At 52.0% G+C, this 15,024-nt stretch overlaps 2 protein-coding genes across 17 annotated transcripts in view; one reads left to right on the top strand and one right to left on the bottom strand.

Annotated features, from left to right (window-relative positions):
* The window catches only part of LOC144125168 (uncharacterized), a 264,663-nt gene that overhangs the window by 74,367 nt on the left and 175,272 nt on the right, over nucleotides 1-15,024 (bottom strand). The window lies entirely within an intron of this gene.
* LOC144125173 (uncharacterized) lies at nucleotides 808-14,649 on the top strand. 2 transcript variants are annotated; one of them, XM_077658327.1, is made up of 2 exons: nucleotides 808-1,137; nucleotides 11,329-14,649. In XM_077658327.1, the coding sequence occupies exon 2, from the start codon at nucleotides 11,371-11,373 to the stop codon at nucleotides 12,436-12,438; it is 1,068 nt and encodes a 355-aa protein (XP_077514453.1). In that variant the 5' UTR covers nucleotides 808-1,137; nucleotides 11,329-11,370; the 3' UTR covers nucleotides 12,439-14,649. The 2 variants fall into 2 exon arrangements, with proteins under 2 accessions (XP_077514453.1, XP_077514452.1); XM_077658326.1 differs by having other exon boundaries at nucleotides 11,303-14,649.

Genomic DNA, 15,024 nt, shown 5'->3' with positions numbered 1-15,024 from the left:
CGACGCACGAATGGCAAGGAACGGAATAAAAAAAAAAGAATTAAACAAGGAACACCGAAGGTAAAACGCAGGTTCACACACGCAACGGGGGGCAAAATGCGCGCGGGGGCATCAATGCCGTCGGAGTAGACAATGTGCGAATGAGAGAGAAGGGAGAAAGGAAAGTACGCTCCACAAAGCGAGCACGAGGCAGTGTATACATGCGCAGTAAGTATCAAAGCAGAAAAAAATAAAGAATACGAAAACAATCGCGAAGAGGATGAAAACAGAACAAAAAATCGACGAAGAAGAGCGAAAGCGAAGGCAGTCCGTCAAAGGAGGAGGAGATGCCGACGACTAGGCTTGATCAACTCAAACGGCTCAGAATGGAGCGGTCTGGGTCGGAGGAGCAATAGAGGGGGTGCACCTCCAGAACAAGGCAGGCGCCCTGAATGAACGACGAAACGAAGCGGCATAAGATCGAAGCCGGGTCGCCCAGAGCGGCGTCAAAGGATGAACGCGGGGTGGCGGGGGAAGATCGGAATAAAGGACGTCTTACGCGAGAGCGTACGCGCGCACCACAAGTCACACTTACGGCGAGGGAGAGAGAGGGCACACCAGCCCGCTTCGTAAGGAGGAAAAGCAGGAGAGGAGGAGTCCGAGATAGAGGGAGAGAGAAAGGGCCGAAACAGCGCGAGTTTTGGCGCCAGCGACGTTCCGGACGACGGGCCAGAGGAGAGCACCTCCTATTCCCCCTTCCCTCCCCCTCCCGCTCGCCGTGTTTCTCTCGCCGCCCCATCTCTGATCCCCACCGGTGTGGGGCCCACCAGAAGAACCGCCGCCAGCAGCCAAACCGGGCTGTTCTGTTTCCCCAGCCCAGTGCGCGCCAGAACGCGAAGCGCTGAGAGCCAGCCAGCCAGCCAGCAGAAAGCTGCACCCGTGCCTGACCCTCCTGCATCCCCCCCACCCTTCTCGACACTGAAATCGTGCGTGCCTTCGGGTGCGTCCATCGATCGTTGCGAAACCCGGCGCGGGTCCCCGCCCCACGCGCTGACTCACGCGCGGGAACAAGGGGACGCCGACGACTCGACAGGAGAGACGGGAAGACTTCGAGCGCCGTCGGCAGCATCGTGATCGAGGAATATACGCGGTGAAAAGGTGAGCTCACTTTACGCTCACGGCAGAGCTTTCAACACCGCGCTGTGCGCAATATACCGAGAGGCAAACCATCGCAAGCTTCGTGAGTGCTCACAGCGCGCGCCGTCTCGAACAACGCGATGCGCCTTCGCCGAGTGGAGAATCAAGAGAGAGAGAGAAAAAAAAGTCGATGTGTCCTCACTTTTTGCGAGTACGAGTGACATTCACGTACACCGACACGGTAATTAGTGTCCGTGCTCTATCATATCTTTAAATTCAGCGCGACAGATGAGACGAGCACGTAGGAGCAATGCTTTTACTTTCCGTACCACCAGCACGTCCAGAAGGCACGCTGCTCGCGGAGCGCTTCACCATTTGCAATAAGCGCATCCCACAGCTCTCCGCGGCGCAATGCGATGCAAAGACGCTGCCACCTGTGACTGGACCATCATCAGCCAACGGCAGCTTCAAACATGCACCCCGGTGACGATCACCCTGGACTCACTGGCTGCACGTAGCGTACGGGCCTGACCTTCTGCAACAAAACTCAAGATGCCTATATCGAATATTTGGCATTTCAGACAACAGCACTACGCGGTTTTGAAACCGTGACCGCATCGCTTCTTGCATCGCATCGCTCTTTCGGCCTAAAGTTTGCACATCCTGTCGCCGACAAAGGAGAAAGGTCTCGTCAGGCAGCCTTGCAATCCAGGAGCAGATTCTGGGCTACACACAGCTCTAAAGGCAGAGGCTGCGCTCCACGTATAAGTTCACTACCCCCCCAAATCTACTATAGTACACAAGCCGTACGTAAGCACGCAGTTCCCGAAACGCTGCTTGACGGCGAGCTGCAGTATAGCTCCACACTTGTGCACAGCTTCGTTTGCCGTTCCAAAAATCCGCGCCTCGACCGTACCGCCATGCTACGGGCGACCGTGGCGTGATCTAGAATCAACGAAACGACGAGAGCCCACACACCCCTTGCCCAACAAGCATCATAAGCAGCAAGCGCAGCCGACGCCCTGTGCTCTTCCCATCGTGCTAAGGCATTATTATATGTGTAGTCGCGAAGGTGATGCGCCAAACACTATAAACCCGACGCCGCTAATTCTGCCTCCATCATCAATGTAAAAGTCCAATCCAGAAGAATGCCAGGCTAAGAGCTCTCCGCCGTCCAAGCATTGCAGTGTCTTAGCCGAAGGACCGTTCCCAGCAGACTTTGCCTTATGCCTCCTCAATTCTTTTCACACCCTGGAGCGACTCTTGTCCACTCCTGTCTCCTTGCGCGCCTGACAGCCGAACGCCAACTGCACGCCTAACAATAGAGAACAATCGCGCAGGCCGTGAGGGACACAGTCGACCCTGGGTGTCACACGCCCGAAAGGGCAAAGTTGAAACGCCCGAGCCGTATGCACACACATCTCACGCCCCCTTGCCCCAGGAGGTCACCATGCACTTCGATATATATTTTTTTCATTCACGCACTGCCGAGCGCGCCCACGTACAAGCAGGCCAGCCGAAACAATGGGGTCGCATTGGGGGCGGTGCCGTACGAGCTGGCCAAGTCGCACCGCCGCCCACGCCACAGGTTGAGAGGGTTTGTTTCCGGTGGAGCACTGAGGGACCTTTATAGTGATGCACTACAGGTCAAAAATCGGAATGCCGTGGTGCCGTTGTATTCTATAAGCCATGTGCTATTTTTACACGCGAAATACAGAGTACTGTGATTGATACAGTTGAACCTCGTTGTAACGAAGTTGGCGGGGTCCGGCGATTACTTCGTTATAGCCGTAGCTTCGTTGTAGCCCGTGCTGACCGAGCTTCCAAGGGGAATCATCATTCCTTCGTTATATTCATTATTTCGTTATAACGAGGTTCAACTGTACTCGCAATGTATGCCATGTTATGTGGGGTTTAACAAACACTCGAGCATCCTTTGCATCTCGCCTCTATCGAAATGCAACCACCCGTGGGCGGGACTCGATCCCGCGACCTACCGTGGGCTCAGGAGCCGAAAGTCAAAACCACTGAGCCATCGCGGAGGGCGATATATCTTTCCGCTCTGTTAATAGAGCCGAACCTCTTCGACATGCACAGTCGAACGAGCCCTTCGTTACAAGCGCCGATTCGTTATAATGGCGAACATCGTTACGGCCCTTAGAGGAATGGAATGAAAACGTTTTATAGACTCGCCGGACGTATACGACAATCTTCAGCATTTTTTCGTGGACATGTAAAGAACAGCTGCGTAGGCTTCACGAGAGTCCACACGTTTGGAAAGCCGCGTCGGCCTAGGCGTGACAAAGTACGCCGTGCTACACACTCGCGCGCGCGTCGGAAGCGGGGTACCATTTGCAGCGATCCGAGGACCGCGAGGCTCTCGGTGACTTTTCTTCATGGCTTGAAGCTTTTTCAGGTTCCCGGAACTTTTCTTCGCGATTTAAGTTGTCCTTCTCCCACCCCTTTCCTTCATGGCTTGAAACTCCTCGCGTCGGCTCGAGAGGGTGAGCGAGCCAGCAGGAGGAGCATGGAGATGCATGCCCCTTTTCGACGCGGCGCTGGGCGCGCAGGTAATTCAAAAGGCAAATGAAGCTATAGATGATATGATGCTCCGCCCGTAGGTTTAACGTCCCAAAGCGACTTACGCCGAGGAAGTGTTCATCGAGTTGCCTTCAACTCACAAACGAACGACCAATTTCTCCCGATGCACTTATCATAAGCATTCGAGTTTAACCAAGCACTGTTAAGTTAGAAGCCCACGGCGCCGGTGGCTGCCGCCTCCGTGGGGATTCGAGGGGGAGGGGGTTACTGAGCGTCGCGACACCCGCGCTAATCCCTTTCGACTCCGGCGCCACTGCCCCCGCTCGCTGCTGGCGTCTCACCGTCTCGTCCCCTGCAGACCGGCCGTGCATGAGGGGTTAGAACAATGGCAGCGCATCGCGCGCTTCGGACTCTGCCCAAGGCGGCGGGAAATGGGGAGTGGAACCGCGAACAACACTGTCAGAGCCGCAGGGGGGGGGGGGGGGGGGGACACTTTCGCCGCTGAGGAGATTCTTTTCACTGTCAGTGGAGACGGCAAAGCCGATGCGTGAGCGTCTCGATAGGTTGCACAGGTATTGAGCTGCGTATGCGAAACCGCGCGCCCTGCACGTTCAGGAGATTCAGGGCTCCATAGAGTCAGGCTCTAGCGAGCACTGGGCTCCGCCCATTTTTTGCATGTGTGGTGCCACGGTACTGCTATTAACCGATATTGGGCGAGATCTGGAATAGCATAGCTCCGCCCAATTATCGAAGGGTTTAAAACCTGATGCAAACAGAGTTTGAAGGAGCGCGCCGAGTCGGTCTCGGCCGCTTTTGAACAGCCTTTTTTTTAAATTGCCTTTTTCTCATCTGCCTTGTATTTCGATCCCGTCTTTAATAAATAAGTTTTGTTAAGTTGGAGTTGCTGCCCCGACCGGCAACGTGTCGCCAGACGAGCAGACGAAGACCGGAAGGCTCTTCGTACTGCTAACCGCCGCGTAATCGATCACCAGCCAACGTGCCATCGTCATTCATCGCTCGGGACGAGCAACCGACCAGCCCAATCCGGCCATCCCGCGAGACCGAGGGCGCGGAAAGTTTAACGCATCGAACACGTGCCCAACAAGCAGCGCTCAGCACTAGAGGGGGTTTGCAAGCCCACTTCGTATCAGTCTTATAACTGATATCTGTTTCGTTGTGGAACGACCACACTTTCGGGGCTCACACACAGTTAAAGGTAGTTCTCGTTCGGTTAAATTATATACGCTCCCACATTCGCTACCAGCCCGCCTGACGACAGCGGCGCCGCAGGCCACCAGCCAATCACGGTCGCGCGAGGGTATTCCTGGAAGCAGGCGATAAAGATCGCCGTGTCATCCGGCGCCCTTCTGCGCGCCTTCGACCAGACGCGCGTTTGCGTCAACCTTCGGCACGTGACGGCCAATCGCCCTCGCGCGCCATTTCACCTGGCGCTCCACGAGAGGAAACGACGCCGGTCAGCAGACCCGCATTATTAGATGCCACGCGCCAGTTCTCAACCAGTTCTCGCCATCGGACAGGTGGTCGCGGCTTCGGCAACATCTACCTTGGCTTCGTCGCAGTCGCTCCCCGGCAGTCGCCAGCGCGATGGCGCCTAAGCTGATGCTGTTGGGCTCGTGTGTCAAGGCGGGCAGATGGCCGCGCCCTGCCTACGCGGATCTGTCCAGAGTGCATTCAAACCGTCCGCAGTATTTTCTTTGCGGGGACGCGGCCCAATAAATAAAGTGCAGTCTACCTACTATAGTCGAGAGTAGGCACAAGCACGAGATGTGTTGCAGGAAAGGCGTGGCACGTTCTACGACGGCTCACTTCCAAAAACGTTCGCTTCCCGAGTGGAAAAGCGTCGCTAAAGTCTTTTTTTTTTTTACAGAGACAGGCCGCGTATGTTCGTTGTTTAGCCCCAAGCTGGGGCGCACACGAGCAGAAGAGAAAGGAAAAGGCTGAAAGATTAGACGCGCGTCGCGACTACACTTGCGAGCCGAAGCGACGACACTGAAGGCCAGATACTCTACTTAAAAGTCACTTCCACGTCGGTCAGCACCGCGGCCTCTGAGCATTGTGCAGAGAAAATCGGCGTAACACTCAATCGCCGCCGTCACTCTATAGTAACTTTGAAGGCTCTCGCACGGCGCGCCGGTCCCTTCAGCGTGCGCCAAGGTACGCATGCACATCGTGTGGACGGAAAGTTTCGCTAAGTTCGCTTCGGGTTCGGCGTCATGTTCTCCCTGCGGTTCGCCACGACGTCCGACACGAGTTTTCCGAGAACGGGAGCTAGATGCACTTCGTGCTTGAAATTCTGCACACGCACCAGCGAAAAGCTCGGTGCAACTGCTGCAGAAATACGAAAATAGGGAGTGGAAGTCCCAGAATGGGGGCGGAAGCATACTACAAACTCGCCATGCCCGCAATCACCTACAGTGCCAGAGAGAGGCACCAACCGCGCATGCGCAGCTGGACGACGGGAGTAACGGGTCCAAGCTCCGTACAAAACTTTTTCTTCTCTCAACACCTCGGGTAATTAGCCTTCTGATGTTGCAGCATTCAAACGCAAATCACCTGGCGTCTTTTACACCGACGATTAAAACCGTGTTGTGTATGAAACGTGCGCGCTCTGGGATTGAGAAAAAAAAAAAGAGCGAGGGGTCTGCCCAACACCCTCTAAATACTTTCTTCAGGCCTCTCCAGGCCCTCCTTTCCACACGCGCTACGTCACGCCAAGTGTCCGGTCAGGCTGCTCACCAAGCGCGGCTCCGCTCCGCTCGGTTGTCTCCCTCGATGTGCTCGCGCTTGCCCGGGCAAGCACAGACACGAACGCAGTCTTGCAGTGAGCGTCTAGCTGCTGCTTGAGTCTTTCAGCCTGGCGTTGGGTGCATTTCCGTTCGCTCCTCGCACGGCTGTGTCTGTTTCGTGTGGCCGTTTCTTGTGTGGCGTGCGTACCTGTGCTAGCGCACGAATGGGAAACTGATTGCCTGCCGTGTAGCGAGTGCAACTTCGTGAAACATGGGCCGGTGCTGTGTTCCCGGGTGCCGCGGGAACTACCAGAATGGTCCCAAAGTACGTGTTTATTGCTTCCCAAGAGACGAAGTACGAAGAAAAGCCTGGTTGCGAGCCATTCCACGGAAGGATTTCACACCTACAGAGCATTCGAGGGTAAGACTCTGAAATATTGCTTAATAGGCGCTGGTAATTATCTTAGTTGTGAGCTGTCGCTCCCGGAAAGGCATGCTGTCTTTGTAGGCAATGATATCACTTCTTACACTTATGTATGAATTGTCCAGGAAGCATTTAGTTCTGTGGATGTGCATAAGGCTTGTGTAAAAGCTGTGTAAATATGTAAAAGCTGTTCACTATTCAGACTCTTTTTACTTAGTGTTTTAGGCAATGGAGAGTCATGGCGAATGGCCTTGCTTCATTTTCTCGTGCAGGTGTGTGAACTGCACTTCCACGCAGGCGACTTCATTACGACGTTGTCACACCAAGATGAACTGACAGGGAAAATAATAGAGGTGAAGCGTGACAGGCTACAGTTGAAGATTGATGCTGCGCCTTCTGTTTTTCCAAACTGCCCAAAATACTTGTCCTCAACGCCTGGACGGAGTGAATCGCCAGAGACGAAAAAAGCAAGAAGGGAAAACGCTGCTTTGCAGGAGGCTATGAGGAAGTCACTTCAGTCTAATGAGCTTGAACAGAAAAGAAACAAAGTTTCATCTTACGAGGAGTTCAAATCTAAGTTGCCTGGAATCTGCAACACGAAATTCTGGACCGTTTCTGTCGATGAGCAGTGCGTTAGGTTCCTTCTCATCGAGAATGATCCTTCACCTAATGTGAAATGCGCCTTGGTAGTTCTCCCTGATCTGTCACTTTCTGTTTTCTTGAATGGAGTGAAGCTTCTGTCGCTTCCTTCAGGCAGGATTCTGCCAGCTCAAGTATGCGACACCTCCAGCCTGTCCTTGCTGCTAGAAGAACTCGAGATAGGCTTGCATAATATACCTGAGGTGACGAAAGAGTCGAAACATACTAAAGTATTGCAGTTTGTCGGTTCACTGCTTGCAGACCTCATTGAGGACAGTGATACGACGAAAGAACAGTCTTCTTTGCTGAAATTTCTGGTTGAGCAGATAGAGCTTCTCCTCGCGAAACAGCATGTGTATAGCGCAGAGCTGCTGGTATTCGCCAGTATTTTGAATTCAATTTCTCCTCACGCATATCACTTCACAAGAGCTGCATCAAGAATCATTCTGCCCCATCCTTCCACACTGCGCCGTGTTTGCTCAAATTACAAAGCTGACCCTCTTGTGGAGCAAAATCAACCGCACTGTCTCTCCTACATCCGAGAACGAGTCAAATCAATGAAAGACCACGAGAAGACAGTGACCCTGATGATCGATGAGATCCACATAAAACCATACTTCGACTACAAAGGGGGCACAATAGTAGGATCGTCGGTTCATTCAACGGAACCAGCAACAACAGCCCATGTGTTCATGGTACAATCACTCCTTTCTGCAAACAAGGACGTCATTCACATATTACCTGTGAGCAAACTGAGCGCAGAAATTTTGCACGAGCATGCTAAGAACATAATCATTAATGTTGAGAAAATGGGGCTCAAAATTATCGCTGTGATAACGGACAACAATGCTCTGAACCGCAAGATGATGTCGTTATTTGCTACAAGTCCTCAGGTGAGCATTGTCTATCCCCATCCAGCCGATAACGCTCGCCCTCTTTTCTACGTGGTCGATCCTGTGCATCTCTTGAAGTGCATTAGGAACAATTGGATTAACCAGAAAAACCCTGGAACATGCCTCTATTTCCCTGAAATGGACTTGAGTGGAGCAATGCCCGAAGGGCCTCCTCGTATGAAAGCTGCTTCTTTCGCAGCTGTGCGGCAGCTTTATTCTTCAGAGAAGACGTCGCTTGTGAAGGCTGCTTACAGACTGAACGCAAAAGCCGTGAATCCAACCTCAATGGAGCGGCAAAATGTAAAGCTCGCTCTCGACGTCATTAATCAGTTTGTTTCAAATGCCCTCAGGACACATGGTTCCGCGTTCAAGATTCCTCAAGCTGAGTCGACTGCTCTTTTCATTGACGTTATCCTCACATGGTGGCAAATAGTCAATGTTAAGACCCCTTGCAAAGGCCAGAGGCTAAGGGACAGCATGCAAGACCCTGTAAGGTCTGTTGATGACACACAGTTAGCTTTCCTGAGCGGCGTTGTGGACTGGTTGGACGCTTGGGCAAGAATAAACATCACCAGTGGCTCGCTGACGAAAGAGACTCACAGTGCTTTGCGACTGACATGCTATTCTCTGGTAGAACTCTCGCGCTACTGCTTAGAAGAACTTCACTTCAAGTACGTACTGCTGGGCAAATTTCAGACGGATGCGCTAGAAGACCGGTTCGGCCGTTACCGCCAGCTGGCAGGATCACAGTACCACATTTCCGTGCGTCAGCTCTACGAATGTGAGAAGAAGCTTCGTCTTCAAAAACTTTTGACATTTCCACGCGAGGAAACAGAGTTTGAAGACGTAAGTGAGGATCTTGTCCCATGCAACTTTTCTGTGGCTGTCAGCGACGACGATATTACACACGCCCACTCTGACATGGATGCTATTGTCTACATTGCAGGATACGCTGCTCATGCTGCTTTAAAGAAGCTTTCATGTTCTGCTTGCTTCAGCACATTGGTGATTGAAAATCGAGAGATCGAAGCGGAAAATACTGCCATGATAGCTAACCTGTCGAGAGGAGGGCTGAAGTTTCCCCAGCCATGCACAGTTCACATGGTACTGATGACTAAACTAGTTGCAGAGAAGTTGTCTTTTGGAGCAACCGCGGAAGATTTTCTCTCCTGTAGAAATCAACGTGGTGTCGTGATTTCACAGACGATTTCCCTCCTGGACGAACACGACATTGAGACATGTGAAAATGGCCACACTGCACAAACTCTCCTGCGCTTGGTAGTACGCGTTGCAACCAACGTTGTTCTAAACAACTTTTGCAAACTAAGAAATGATGCCATACAAGACAATGCGCAGCAGAAGGCCGCAGCCCGGAAAGCAGCAACGCTTAAGAAGAAGTAAGTTTTATTCCCAAGCAATAAAAATGCTTTGCGCACACTTCATTGCTGGTGTCTCGTCGTTTTTTATTGTAAGGGTCAGATTAGCTGTACAAATACTCAACAGCGCAACATTATTGTGAGTGTCATTATTGCTGTGTGTGAAAGCTTTAAGCAAAACACAATACAGAATAAAACTAACACAATGCGCAGTAGACGGTGTTTTTTTTTTCAATGTTCACGAACTTCTACTTTAACAACTAGATATACGCATGTGCGGTCTGTGCGGATGGATTTTACCGCACGGCAGACATCATGTACGTGATAGAACCTAATAATTAGATGATTAATTGAAATTAACTAATCATTTTTTTATTATAATGACCAATAATGCGAAATTGGCGGCCGTATGCTAAATTGTTTATTATAAAAAACTGTATTAGCAGCTCGAACTTTCTTGACAATAAGGTGTTCTGCAATAAAAAAAATATATAAAGCAGATAAAATGATAGCCTAAGGCGCGCACAAACTAGCGAATTTCTTTTCTGCAGCAACGACAAAAATGAAAATGAAGGAATCACTTATAAGGCAGCTACGTACGGCAGTACCCGAATAGTGCAGACGGGCGCGGCGCGCTGAAATCGCGGAGCGCGGGGCCTGCACGGTCCCTTGGCGTGACGTCACGCGGCCGGTGGAGAGGCCTTAGCATTGAGAGGGTGTTGGTCTGCCACTCAGGAACGGAAGCGGCGAGTTTTCCTTTATTCTTCCACTGACCTCAAAAACGGGGCGGCGGCGGGAAGACCTCGTTTTCACTTCCCGTCACGAAGCCTGAAAAAGCGCAGCTTCCTGCCTGCCGAAGAGTTGTTGAAGTAGTGAACGCGAAGTGGCATTCCAGGGCGTGCCGTCCTATACACGCGTATTTATCAAAGACAATGCGGGGGGGCGCCGAGCCACCGATTCGCTCGGCTGCCCGCCGATGCGAGTCCGTGCGGAATGCGGCACGCACTACAGGCGAGCCCCGGCCTCCCTCGACTGATCCACCAGTGGAGAGTAGTGGACGCAACCTTGCGAGCGAATTCCGAACGCGGAAGTCACCGTATACGAGCGTTTCTTTGTAAAAGCGAGTCAAGCAACAGTGCATGCGTGCGGGCATAGCGGAAATAATGGTCTGCGCTCCGAATCGTAGCCGCGGCGTCCGTGCGTCCGCACACAGGGAAGCGCACGTTCCGATTCACCGACTCCTCAACGCTTCCAGTTTCGAGAGTCCCCGCGAGCCTGCCAGGCAGCCATGGAACCGGCCACGGGCAGAGGCGTAGCGGCGGGGGAGGGAGCCTGCAGTCGAGCAAAACTTGCAGCCTCCCTCTAGAAAACTGCCTTATAGGGGCATTGAAAATAATTTTTTTCTTGCCACCGTCTTGAAACGTTACCGGGCTTAAGTATCACAGACGGCGTCTCAAGGTTTTCATTGCACGGTCTGCTCTGCTGGCAGCCACAGATTTTGACTAACCATATGCAGCGCATCATGATTAGACCACTATAGCCTTTATTATTCTTGTTTTACTACAGCCAACTTTCGCTGCCTCGCCTTCCAGGGGCGCATCGGAGGAAGTCTTCGCACGGAAGAACCGGTGGCGATGGACGCCTACGGGTGCCCGGTGGGCCGCCTGACCGACTTGGCGGCGACCATCAACCATTCGGACGCGTTCGTGGTGCTGTCGGCGGCCGCCGCCGTGCTGGCGCTGGGCGCCAACCTGACGCAGGCGCTGGTCATCCTCTGCCTCGCCTGGCGCTCCTGGAAGTGCGCCTACCACCTGGCCCTCTCCCTGTGCGGCCTGCTGTCGGCCGCCGCTCTGCTGTGGCACTTGGTCGCGCTGCGGCTGCCCGAGCACAGCAGGGCCGGATGCGGGGCCGCCCCCTCCGCCCTGTCCGTGGCCCTGCTGGTCGGCTACGTGGCCCACGTCACGGCACCCATCGTGCACCGCTGCGTGGCCGACACGTGGCCCAGGGCGTTCGCGGGACACGCGCGCAACCGAGGCCTCTGCGTGCTGCTCAGCGGCTTCGCCTGGTGCGAGACCGGACTGCTGGCCGTCACCGTGCTCTCCGACTGGCCCTCTGGTGGCGGCGGCGGGGACGAGTCGGCCGACGCCTGCTCCCTGCCCCACGTGTGGTCCTCGGCCTTCTCGACGTTCGTGTGCGCCCTCTACGCGTTCCACATGGTCGTCGACCTGGCCGTGCTCGTCGACATGACGGCGTCGGCGGCGCGCAAGGCACGCGCCGCATCTCCGCAGCCGTTGCCCACCATCGCCGCGGCGGCCGACTCCTGTCGGCGGGCAGACGACGACGACGACTTCCCGGGCGATGACGACGGCGCCTCTTCGGCGCTCAGCCGCGCCGACCTGGTGGCGCTGTGGACCAAGTTCGCGCTGCTGGTCGCCGGCACGCTGCCGTTCATCGGCTTCATGTTCTACCTCATGGTGGCGCTGCCGCCCACCGTCTCGTCTTCGGCCGGCCGCTCGTGCCCGAGCTTCCGGGACGCCCTGCCCCTGTGGACGCTGCTCTGCACACTGCTGTTGGGCTTCACGCTGCCGATGGTGAACGCGTGCTGCGACCCGGTCGTGGCCGAGGGCTCGGTGTACATTGTGCGTGTGCTCTGCTGCTCGCCCCGGCAGCACAGGCGGGTGGCACCCACCAGGCATGTCTGAGCTCTTCGCTGCCTCCTCGGAAGTCGCGATGGACGCGGACGCATTGACGTTACCAATCGGGAAATGAATTTATCAATCATCTGGCGATGGATACAGCAGCAACCAGCCAGCAAACAGCGACCGCTCAGATGCTAAAAGCATGACGTGTCGGCTCGAAGACGTCGTGCAACATGAAAAAGTCCCTGATCATCGTTGCAGGAAGTCATTTTCTGTGTTCCAAGTGGACACTGCACATTCCAAAGCTACAATTACATGGCTTTCACTGAGCACAAGGCACCCTATGCTATTCAGCACACAGCAAGTGATGCCGCTCAACTTGACTATTTCGACTCCTCAGCCCAAGATCAAACAGTATGTGAATACTATGTATATATGTGGTATGGGCAACAACCAAGGAATTGCACGAGCATGTGCTGCCTCTCCTTCTGGAGTGGTGCCTGCCATCTATGCCAAAGGTCTAGACAAGAAAATATTTTTGCAAGTTTTTCATGCATTGTTAGGCTCCGCCCTAACACACACAATGATCTTGTCAAAGTCGTAAACTGCAAGTGGATTTCGTCTTTTTTTTTCTACATCTTGTGCCAGCAAACAGCGCTCTTTGAAGTTGTTTTTATGCTTATTTAGCGCATACAGCTACGCAGAAACTGCTTTAAGAGTATGTGACTGATCTTCGTGCTTGAAATATTTTAGCATTTATTTGAGGCACATTTGAGCAGTGTGTATTCAGTGTTTGAAGTACAGCCTTGTACTTCAGATATAGCCAAAATCATGCAGCATGAAGCATGCTGAGGAGCTTACGTTCACAAGAAAGATGTAATAGCACACTAAAAAGAGTAAGTGGATTTTACTCATGTGTGCCTTGCATCCATGTGCAAGCTAGGAAGCTTGATTGGTAGGTAGCATCATAACTTTTGATATATACACGTGTGATGCACATCTGGTCCATGGGGTTGTACAGATAAGAGTATATATTTAAGGATATGGAGTGGTGTCTATGTCTGAAGAACCCTTTCTTCGACTCTTGTCATGATGTAAATAAACAGAACTAGCCTAAAAATGCCTACATATGTTCCTGTCAACAGCAAATGCAGGAAGAATGGTGCTCATTTGAATGAACATACAGCAGGCAGGAGAGGAAAATGATAATGTTTATGGATCTTCATGGATATGCTCAATAATATTTATGTGCCATTTTACAAATTTTTCCAGACGTTTTAATGCTGTGCACTGTGAAAGATGTTAAAAGAGTCGAGTATAATTACGAAAAATTTTTTTTGAGAAGCTGAAGCGACAAGACACCACAAGATAAAAGTCACATGAAGTGTTATGGGTACTGAGTCATACCGTACGTAAGGCGGGGAACAATCAAAGAGGTTATGTTGCTCACAGGTGCTAAGAAATATTTACACTGCTATGGCTGTTCATGTTGTGTGAAATTTTGTTTTGATATTTGTTGCGTTTTTGTGTGTTTTTGTCACCTAGTCATGTTTAGCACACTGCAAGTATGCACACAATAGATGCACCAATCAGCACCATATGCAGTGAGCTGCAGCTACCAATATATGAACTAGATGCACCACATATGCTGGCTGAGGAAACTATCGCTGCAGGAGAGAGTAAACTAGGGAGGGAATTGATTACTCACATGCGCAACACAAATTGCTCAACAGGAAGCCTTACCTAGAAAACTAACTTTACAGCGAAAGATGAATTGATAATGCAAGTGAATTGCCAAAGGTCAATGCTCTTTTGTGATGAAGCCTGCAGTGTCTTGATGTGTTTTTACCACTGTTCATTGCTTCTTGAGGCAGGAACTCTTCTACACCAAACTATGCATTGTGACTGCTCAAATACTTCAATGCACAACTGAATCTGTGGTGCAAATGTGTATTGAGTAGATTCGTTAACCACAAAGTTGGCGAAAGCTGCTCATGCATGATGCCGGTCATGAACTGGCATCAAAGAATGAGACTCAGAATGAGGCCTAAGCTCTAGTGGCAGGAAAATTGAAGAAAGCCTCGTAATTTTTAGCTACCTTCGCTTACATGCATGACTGCCATGCTTCCTGCATAACCCACTTGTTCAACGTCTGTTTGCCACTGCTGTCACTGCATGTTGTTTGTACAGTCACTGGTTTGTGATCACCACTACCTAGTCAAACAGGTCTGAGAATGTGTAGTGATGGTTGAAATTAAAGCTGCACCAAAGTCCCTTGACATGCTTTGTCTCTGTTTCCTAGCCGAAGTAGCTTAGATATAACAGTAAAGTAGAATGCTTCGGCTAGCTGTATTGAGAGATCAGTGTACCGAAATAATCAACATGACCGATTACCTAAAACGCAAAAAAACCACAGATATCCGTCGGGCATCCGAACTAGATCTGAACGTCCTGTGACGAGATTGGACGTCTGTCGGACGTAAGAACAGAATCCGGTTTCGGATATCCATATCTGTACGTTCAGTGGATGGACAGTGTCCGGCTTTGTATATCCGCATTCGAGACACAGTGTACGTCTGAGGTATGTACTGCTGAGTATTTTCCCAGGACTTGAGTATGGACGTTTTTTATTTTTTGCACAGAAAATTT

This window comes from Amblyomma americanum, chromosome 3 (assembly GCF_052857255.1).
Source record: "Amblyomma americanum isolate KBUSLIRL-KWMA chromosome 3, ASM5285725v1, whole genome shotgun sequence".
In the NCBI taxonomy this organism is placed as follows: Eukaryota; Metazoa; Arthropoda; class Arachnida; order Ixodida; family Ixodidae; genus Amblyomma; species Amblyomma americanum.
The sequence above is the reverse complement of the archived record's forward strand: the minus strand, read 5'-3'. Positions and strand labels throughout refer to the sequence as shown.